The sequence below is a fragment of the Nematostella vectensis genome, chromosome 6 (assembly GCF_932526225.1).
Source record: "Nematostella vectensis chromosome 6, jaNemVect1.1, whole genome shotgun sequence".
Lineage (NCBI taxonomy): Eukaryota > Metazoa > Cnidaria > Anthozoa > Actiniaria > Edwardsiidae > Nematostella > Nematostella vectensis.
Window position 1 is genome coordinate 4,500,104 of NC_064039.1, and position 10,477 is coordinate 4,510,580.

At 36.4% G+C, this 10,477-nt stretch overlaps 1 protein-coding gene and 1 long non-coding RNA gene across 2 annotated transcripts; one reads left to right on the forward strand and one right to left on the reverse strand.

The window, feature by feature from the left end:
* Window positions 1-2,388: 2,388 nt before the first annotated feature.
* Window positions 2,389-8,684, forward strand: LOC5506689 (tetraspanin-9). Its single transcript, XM_032375130.2, has 8 exons — window positions 2,389-2,545; window positions 4,572-4,652; window positions 4,828-5,016; window positions 5,446-5,520; window positions 5,875-5,979; window positions 6,345-6,482; window positions 7,042-7,125; window positions 7,675-8,684. Exons 2-8 carry the CDS (start codon window positions 4,581-4,583, stop codon window positions 7,738-7,740), a joined length of 729 nt encoding a protein of 242 aa, XP_032231021.2. The 5' UTR covers window positions 2,389-2,545; window positions 4,572-4,580; the 3' UTR covers window positions 7,741-8,684.
* LOC5506688 lies at window positions 8,577-10,428 on the reverse strand. The gene is made up of 3 exons (XR_004294453.2): window positions 10,235-10,428; window positions 10,075-10,147; window positions 8,577-9,384 (listed from the first exon to the last, which is right to left on the reverse strand). It is a non-coding gene; the product is annotated as an uncharacterized LOC5506688 (long non-coding RNA).
* Window positions 10,429-10,477: the final 49 nt, after the last annotated feature.

Consider the following 10,477-nt stretch of genomic DNA (forward strand, 5'->3'; position numbering starts at 1 on the left):
CGTCCTTGACGTTTTATAACGTTGTCTAGGTTTTACAGATAGAGTTGTTCGTAGACGCAAGCATCTAATCTTAAACAAATGAGGTCTTAGTCGATCAAGTCACACGCCGCAGTTATCCTAAAAATATTGCAATGACAAGTTTTTGTTATTAGTTACTGTTTTTAAGCTGTTTCAGCTTCAATATAAAGAATGGTAAACAGAAATGTTCTTTCCCTATATGATGGGTGTAAGTGTTTTTTTTTCGAAGAAAGTTTTTGGTGATTTGCAAATAAAAAAAATTTTCTTATTTTCCTTTTTTTCTTTATTTCATTTGCCAAAACAATATCAAAATATTATATAACAATGCCAGTCAAGTTTTCTATACAGTACAAATCAAACGAACATATACTGTGGTCTCTTTCTTTGACAGTTTCAATCGCTTAAATTTTCATTCAATCCGATTTAAACTGAATTATGTCTACGGAGAGCTGCGAAACAAAAAATTAGAAAGGCTCACCATAAGTTAAGAATTGGATTATAATCGTCTCTGTTTAAAAAGGGTTTTTATGAACCAAATCTACCGGGTAAAAAGAAGAAATAGCAAAGTCACGGATCATTAAAGAAAATAATCTAAGCAGGATACAATAAACATTTTGCTGCAATCTGCGTTTCCGTGTTAGGAATAAAAAAAAGTAAAAACAGACGAATTAAAATTCGCATCTTCATCAGCTACCATCAACAGACTTTTTATTATTATAATATGTCTCTTTCCCTTTAAATATGCGCTCACACAGTAGTGTGGGAGGGTTTCGCTTTTTAAACTTATTATAGTTTGATGGCTCATCTCAATTCCTTTTTTCTTTTGTTTTCTCTTAGCCATAATCCATTCATATCTTTTTATCTTCCCTTCTAGCTGATAAAGCGTAATCAATACCCAATATTTCATTTTCGCTCTATAGAAGTACCGCTTTATTATATTTCTCAAATACTCCACTTCCCACACGAGAACACATTGCGAAATACAACTCGCTTTTGTCCTTCGTTATTACTCCATTCTTCGCGTCTGTCTATAGAAAAACACTAAAGACAAAATGCTTCGATGTAAACCTTCTAGAACCCCTTCTACTCATGCTGCAACATTATTGCTTTTTTCTTCTTATGAAGTAACGTATTGGGGCGAGGATATTGGAAATGATTGATTGAATAAAATATTGCTTTACAGTTTGAAGAAATCTAGTCTTCCGTGACGCTCAAATGTTCTTCACGGAAGCCTGGTCCATATGTGTAGGCTAGTAACAGAGCATCAAGCACACACGGATCTAGGGTTTGTTACAGGGGGAGAGGCGGCATAGGCCTGAGATGGGGGAGGTAAATCGTTTGAATGTAGATCGCATACATATTTTCTAAAAACACCGCCCAAAAGTGCACAAGGGAGGAGACTTAGTTTTGCCAAAAATAAGAATAGAAAAGTTATTAATCAGTTACTATTACCTACTTATAACCGTAGAAATATTGCAAAAAAAAAAAAAAAATACAGCGTTTTTAAAAAATGACAGGTAGATATCTCTATAAAAGCTAGCTTTTGTCGGAAAGTACACAATTTTAGACTGAATTGAGTGTGCTTTTGTTTTCAAATATAGGTTTGCAATACTAAAAATAACGTGATAGCTGTCTACACTAAGACCATTTTCATGGGTTTATAATAATGGGAAAAAAAAAATCCTTTGCACAGTGAGGGGATTTAAATGCCGATTTCGCAAGACGGGAGCAAAAACGGAAAGCCACAATCCGCTGATTTCCTCTTCATTTACCGATTTCTTTTCCATTCACCGAATTTGTAGGTTTCGGTCCAGTTTGTGGTCGTTGAGAATCTTTGCTCCCCCTTAACTATCCTACAGCCCTTGGCCTACAGTTTTGAAATAATATCCCTTTTCATTGAGACCAAAAGAGAAAAAGAGATATACCCCCGGGACTTATTAGAGATTTCGCGGTGTATGTAAAGATTACAAACGTGAAATCTTCTTTTAGAGCTTTTGTGGTGTATGTAAATAATACAAACTTGAAATCTTCTTTTTTCTGTAAAGTTCTTAATGAATTTCATTAGCAAGTTTCTTTTTACTTACTTTTGAACATAATCTCTAAACTTAGTAATCTGTTGAAGTTATTCAATATTGGCGTTTGATAGAAAATGCATTCGTGTGCGACGTTAACTCTTCCAAGTGTTATTCAAAGCGGTTGGGAACTTTTATGCCTCAGCTCAAAATATATAATTCATTCAACTAAAGCTTACTTTTTTAAATAAAAACTTTTGAGTTTAGTGTTTGTTAGTAGAAAGGATAACCTTGATAATTTTAACATAAAAAAATAGAATGGGTCAGGAACCGAATGAATAAAATACTGTCAGTTACTGTACCCACACACCCCCTCAAAGTATATTATTGCTTATTTCTAAATTTAGTTTTGCGATCATTATCATTGTTTACAGGGAACTAGCGAACGAAGCTGAGCTCAAAACAAAGTCCTTCTTTCGTCGAAAACATAGAAGATTTCGTTCTTCTAGGTCGAGGTAAGTACAAATAAATGTTGTTCTCAAATTGTGCATATTGTAATTTACTAAATAATATGACTCTTTGAGTCGAGAAAGCAATGAGTTTAAAAGTTCTTTATAAAATTGTACCTTTTGCAGCCGTTCTATTCGAGCGTGCTTTGTAAATTTGAAAGTAGTTTAGTTAGTACGAGTAAAGTAATTTTAATGATTGTTCTGGTATTTCTGAATATATTTTCAGATAAAACTTGGATTACAAGCAGCTCGACATAATAGTTTGAACAATATAAATTGTTTTTAAATAACAATTTATTCCCAAATCCACATATGTACAAATTAACGGCAACAATACACCGAAACTGAATTACATCTGTGCTTCTTTGATATCATTTTAGCGAGTTTTCCTGTTAGAATTATTTTTTGGGGCTTTGTCAACGCTTTTAATTAAAACCCTCTTCGTCATAAAAGCTTAATTCTTTGAAAGACTAGGTTAGTTATCAATATTCATATTATATTATCATTATTCAATAGATCTGAATTTACATAACGCTAGGCTAACAACAAACATAAAAGTCGAGGAGAAGTAGTCCCTTTACATTGTTTTGAAATACTTGCAATACTTCTTTGAAAGGTTTTATCTTTCAGTTTCTTGAGTATTAATAATTCAAGGTTCAATAAAGGTTTTTATTGCTTGTTTTGTTTTTAGTCTTTTCTTAGTTTTCAAGCAACGCTAAGGATAATCATAGTTAGTAGAGGGGACTGGCTTGGAAATCCCGGCGAACTTGATAGAGAAAATATGACCATGACCGTGCACAAGTCGAAACGAAGAATCCTTGTTTTGATCAATACTAAATATAAAAATATACATGGCTGATAACTTTAACTTTATAGGGCTGTAGAGCTCGGGATATAATGACGATAAAACATGCCAAGTGATAAACAATATAATATAATACAATACAATATACTTCATTTATCGAGGGTACACTCTTTTTTTTATAAGAACCTTTTGATAAGAACGTCCAGGCTGAGATTTCACCAAATTTTAAGGACATGCCGAGGCTCAAATAGCAGCAAAATATTACTTTGTTAGTCTGAGGTGTTCCAAAATGCAGTGTTCATCAATAACAACCTCAAATATTATTGCTATCATTAGTGTATTTCTCTTCCTAATATTTCATGGATACTATATTTAATAAGCACTAAAATTTAAAAACATGGTAAGAACACTTTCAGCATTTAAATGCTCCAAAAATAAGACGGCCCAGTCTCAACTGAAAATTAGACGTTCTTATTAAAAAAAAAAAAAGAGTGTTGAAAGCTTAAAGTTTTCTAACTTATAGCCCAAAAAAAGACAAAGATTAAAATAAAGTGAATAAGGATAGCGACGGTTCAAATAAATGCCTAGTGCACACTAGTTAAATAACGACATAACAACATAGGCGCGCGCACTGTTTTAAGCCCGACATAACGACATGGGAGTCGTTATGTCCATGTCGTTATATTGGGCTTATGCCAAAATGTCGAACCATTCACACTTGAACATATGGGTGCACGCGCCTATATAATTATGTCGTTATGCCACTAGTGTGCACCAGGCATAAAAGATTTGTGCCCGAATACGCGTATTCAGACATCTCGTCCATATGTTTCTTGTACTGTACGCTTGGTTTTGTGCACGTTCGTGATCACGTAATGGTTGTTCAATACCAGAGAGCGACGCCGAGTTTTCTCACCATCTCCATATTGTGATACACATTTTGGGTCATGAAATCCTCAAATACATTGTTTCTATTTTGCCACCGCTATATTTTTTGGAGTAAGTTCTTTCCTGGAAAATATCTTGTTTTTCTAATAACAAGTTATAACATAGAAGAAATATGGAACATGAGTCAGCTTTCAATTATAATTTTCCACAGTACAACACACTTTCAGCCAACAACCATATTGTATTTTCTAAAGTATTTGCAACAAAATTTGAGATTAATCGAATTGAATTAAGGTTATACGGAAAGACAGTTCGCTTAAAATGTTATATTCTACTTAGGATTACACAATGGGTAGTTTGGACGCTGGAGCTGGAAGAATTCTCAAGATTTTGGTGGTCTTCTTCAATGTTCTATTCTTCGTAAGTACAGTAACAAAATTCAGTTAACTCCCAGGCGTTCTTACCCTATCACCGGTGACGTAGCTTGGGTTCTGGGACGAGACTCTTTTTCTGACGGTCCTTCATATTCAATTCAGTCCCCCGAAAGATAACGCGCGCGTTGCACATCAAAGTGATTTCACTTTACCTTCAACAGATTTTTGGCATAGCTCTGATAGCCGTCGGGGCTTGGGCCGAGGTACAGTACGGTGAATTCATCGAAGTCTCATCGGTGCCGTACGCGACAGGTTCTCGGCTTGTCATCGCTGTCGGCGTCATCATTGCCATCGTTTCGTTCTTTGGTTGCCTGGGAGCCTGGAAAGAGAACAGGTGCATGCTGGGAACGGTAAGTCAATCGACCGTTGGCGCTTTCATCGTAATAGTCCAGTTCCGAATTCAAACGCTCCCGCTGGACATAGACACTAAGTAATTATAAATACAATGTGAGCCTCTGATTCAAGAGTTGCCCCCAAAATTTCTGAGCGGAGGTATTTTTTACATGAATGTACGGTTTTTACATGTACCTAAATAGTATTACAAAGGTAACATTTATAACTCGATTGCTTGACAAAAGACGATATTATACATTTTAACTGTAACCATCATTTATATCCGTACTCTTTGTCCTCCTTTTGGAACACTATCCCTCCAACCCCCCCCCTTCCCCCCCACATCTGGCCACTTCCGCCCATCGACTTATGGGACCATTCCTACGCCCCTGATGCACTCAAGAAAGTTGAGTTGTCGTATGAATCACGTATTTCTATCGGTTTAGTTCTTTGTCCTGCTGCTGATCCTACTCGCCCTGGAAATCGCCGCTGCCGTCCTCGCGTACAATTACCGTGGCAAGGTTAGTTCCATCGCCCCCCCCCCCCCCCCCTTAGTTTATTTCTTTTGTCACAGAAACCGACTGGCGAGGGTAATAAAAAATAATCAACGTAATAAAAAAACCTAACGATAACCCTCCCTCGTATACAAATAACGAGCCAAAGTCCTCTCACTCACTCCCTATTATTATTACTGGTGTCACTCCCTTATCCATCCATACTATAGATACGTTATTGTAAGTCCTCCCTTTTTGTCCTTTTTGACACCAGGCCACACATCCTAAATTCCTGCTTTCCTCTTTTTTCTATCAATACCATGTTAAGGTTAGTTTCGCTTTGTATTGAGGCAGAATTCATTAAACAGTGATTCTGTTAAGGTAAAAGATGAGATCGAATCTGACCTTACGAAAGCCTTGAAGGGAGACTACGGCTCCAGTGGACAGGATGGTGTTACCAAGGCCTTCGACGCACTGCAAGAAAAGGTAAATAGATGGTTATCCATAGATACAGAGGCAATTACTGAGTTCAATGTATGTAATAAAAACCTTACCTGACGACTAGTGAGGCAGTCACCATATAACCATAGAACGGTTGAACGATTGAAACGAATTTCTTTGTGTGATATATGGTAAAAGCAAAACCTGTTTTTAATTAATTTTGGATGATTTCCGAGATGCAAAAACAACGTTTGATAAACTCGAGTTCCTCGATTTCTCCAAGCACCATACATTTATGAGAACTCGATTTTTGGGAGATGACATTCTTTACTCCCTTAGAGTAAAGCTTTACTCCCTTAGAGTAAAGCTAGAAATAATCCACTTATTGATCTTTCAATTCAATTTCTTAGCAAAAATGTTGCGGTGTGAACGGATACTTGGATTGGAAGGCATCGAAGAAGTACAACGGCACTAGCACCGTCCCTGATAGCTGCTGTGTGGTTAAGGCTGACGGCTGCGGTAAAGCCGTCAATGGCATAAACAAAGGGGTAAATAACTCCACAAGAAACGTGCCTTAAAGAGCCCTTGCCATCCACACCTTTGTTATTGTTTTTAATCAATATTGTTGGACGAATTATGAGAAGATATCTCAAAATAACCCCCAATAAATATTTTTCAAACAAACGCAATAAAAAAATTACAACAGCTTCCCAAAATGAGGCGATGGAAATGGATGCTTTTTCACACTTTCAACTTCGCTTCGATAAGAAAGTGGCGGCTGACTAAGGCTAGCAACCTGCTAACGGTTGTTAAGGCATTCTCTCAACATGCTTTATTTGTTTGTCGGACACGTGGCGAGAACATCGCGAACTTCAAGGTTTCATACGGGAAAATGGAGCAAAAAACTTTGACGCGTATTCAACAATTTTGTTAATTTTTAATAGTCAAATCAGATTAATTTGTCTGATTTAACTATCCTGGACTAAATCCTTACCAACAGTCTGTCTGGACTTGAACTCAGGAAAAAATAAAAAATTCGGGCGCTTAAGAACAGGGAACCTCCGTTCTATGGGTCGACAATAATCCCATATTGTTGTATTCTTTAAGGGCTGCTTTAACAAGATGGTGGAGGTTGTGAAAGACAAACTCGATGTCATTGGCGGATTTGCTATCACCATGCTAGTAATCCAGGCAAGTTAATAGTTGATGATGAGTGTGCTATGGTAGTCATAGTAATGGATAAGGATGATGCTGGATAATGATGTTGGATGGTGATAATGATGCTGGATGATTACGATGAATATGTTAATATTAAATGACTATGGTGATGATGTTGATATTGGATGATAATGGTGATGATGATATTGGATTATTATGATGACGTTGATATTGGATAATTATGGTGATGATATGTTGGATGATCATGATGATGATTATGTACTAGATGTTTATGGTGATGTTGCATGATGGTGTTAGATGATCATAATGATGATGCTGGAAGACAGCATTGGGGCAATGGACGATGATTCCAATCTTGATAGTAAAAGGGATGATGATATTGGTAAGAATGGTGGAAAAGATAATGTGACCAATGTCTCTAAAACATAAAAGTGGAAGTGATGATGATGATGATATATTATAATAATGGTAGTGATATTATTACGCAGACGTACCTACTCATGTTGTTAGATTGATGATGATTTTTAACCTAAACTAATTGGCTGATGTTTCTTTCATCAGATCTTGGGGACAATCTTTGCTTTAGTTCTCATAATCAAGATTGGCAAGACTGGCGAATATGCATAGGCAGCTTCAGTTGTGTTTTTTGGAGTCGATGACACATAAATAGCTTAATAAGGATAAAAACCTGATATTCTCATGGTATTCACACAACTTAGCCTAAACTCCACTGCATATGTGGACTTGCAAGTTGCTATATCAACTAAATGCACACTTTTCAAAAGTTTTTTAGCTAGCCATGAAACACTTTTTACTTATGAAAATAATGAGTAATAGAATATGAATGAAGAAAAACCATGCTGATAGCAAAAGATTTGATAATTAAACAATGTTATGCTCTGTAAAATATCCAATTCCAGAGAAGATCAATTCCCCTTCAATGGATGGAATTTTCTCTTGGGACCCCTACACCTCAGAGTCTATACAGAAAACAAACAAGCTTTTCACAACCACCTCCTCCCACCCTGAAATTTGGCACTCAAAGCCTGAAGCCCCTAATTCATACCTGTCAACTCTCCCACATTAGGCACGAGTCTCAAGATTTTGTTCCCCTTCTCACGCTCTCCCACGTTGAGCACCAAATCTCCTGCTTTTTAGCAATTTTTATCGCTTCCAAAAATTATTATATAGAAAATCTTCATTTTGCCTATTTTCTATTAAAATATTTCAAACAAAAATTCCCTTTCACAGCACAATTTTTAAAATACCCTAGTGAGATCTATAGGTAGATTTGTTTGTGAAAGCTTTCTATAAAGCAAATGCCTGCCAGGTTATACCCACCATACCCCTCTAAAAATAAATATAGCCCACCCCTCCTCCCTAAAAAATTCTAAATCCTTGAGATTTTCGGAGGTTGACAGGTATGCTAATTTCCTCTTTGGGGATTTTTTACTGAAATCCCACAATGTACTGGAGAATTTAATGCAACAAAACCAATGTCATTTAAATGTCATATAAATAATAAAAATACAATTATAGAGCAAATGAAATAAAATTTACACTTCTTTACACATGTATGGACTTTGTGAGTAATGTATGGTTATAAACTGGTTATAAAGCTTATAAACAGGCTATAGAAATCACAGAACCATTACAAAAATGAAACAGAAGTATTATAAAAAAACATGGGGTGGGCCGATTTTCAGAGATTTTGCTTAAAAATATAAAGAATTCCTAGCATAGATTCTGCCGTAAAAGACAAGGCATTCAAAGTTCCCAATCTACAGAGCTAGTACATCTTTGAAAAATCCCAAGATGACTTGACCCCAGCTTAAATAGCCAGGTTTTCTGTCATGAAAAGTAATGTTAGTGCCATAAAGACATCGTGCCTGTTGTTTTTCAAGTGCAGAAAAATAAAATCCTGAGTAGCAAGTTAACTTAGTAATAAGAACTCATGTTTTGCATCATACTCAATGTTTTAACAGTGCGTCTTGTCTGAAAGACAGGTCCCCACACTGCCCATTGTTATTGTCACAGAATTAGAAATGATAACTAAAGTATTAGTTCCCCAATACCTGCCTATCTCAATTCTTCTGTAATGTTTTCAGTAACTTTCTTATCTGATCTGTTATTCTGAACTTGAAAAGATGAATTATTTTCCTTCAAAACCCTATGTTTGATGATATTACTTGCCAACAATGGCGTCATATGTCCAATATCCTTGTTGCTGTATCCAAGACACAGCAATGTATTTTTCATTTTCACTGTAATCTGGATAAAAAAAGCAAAAACAGAAAAAAAAACAATTGCAGAAACATCTAATGTTTAAAACTGAGTTTAGATTCTATTTAGAGGCATTTATAACAGCATTTTGGATTTTCCAATTTTATATAAAACAATGTAGATGCAATATGAGGAATTTGAAGGGGAGGTTTGCAGGGTTTCAAAGGGGAGGGAGGGGATTCCTTGCCTTGAAATAGGATACAGATGAGAATGAACACAAAAAGTTTATATTATGTAAAATATAGTCTTTTATCAAGCAATTGATTTATACATGTAAAAATATAAAAACCACATCACCTCAGTAAACCCCCCCCCCCCCCCCCTGCCCCTTCCCGTTTGTTCCCCTGTAGGAGGTACTCCCCCATCTCATAGATCTAACAGGTCTTCTTAAGGTTGGTTCCCACTAGGACGCAAGCTAAAGCGTAAGCGCAAACAGAAGCGCAACACAAGCGAGAATCAGTCAAACACAAGCGTAAGCGGAAGAAAATCAAGTAGTTGCATTCTCTTGCGCTTATGTTCTAGAGAGAATCGGAAAACTACGTGCGTTCCGCTTGCGCTAACGTCCAAGTGAGAACCAACCTTTACTCTTCATGGTGATGAGCTGTTTCCAGAGGGTAGGTCTAAGGTAAAGTTATGTTATACTATATTGCTTATCAAGATGTACAGATTGAAGCTTACCATAAATGGAATACTTGCTGTTTGCTTCTTTTTTCCGTAAAGGAGCACTTCTATAGACTTTCGGGAATTATAACTAAGTCAAAAAATAAACCAGTCAATCATTGATAATGATATGAATAACAAATCATCTGAAAAAGAATAGATCCAAGTCACCACTCACATCCAAAGATTACTGTAATACTTATATCGAGTTACCCAATTCCTTGATATTCTAGCGATTTTCGACACCCAATTTAGCGACATCGTCCCTTATTTCGCAGCCTGCGACATTTCAATTTCGTATTGTTTTGCAAAAACCCAGTAAACCTGCAGGGTTTAGCAGGCGTTCTTTGGCTCTCCCCAGCTTCTCTCGGTCTTGTCCATGAACATTTGCGCGGGGAACAATATGGTGAGGGCCATGGTG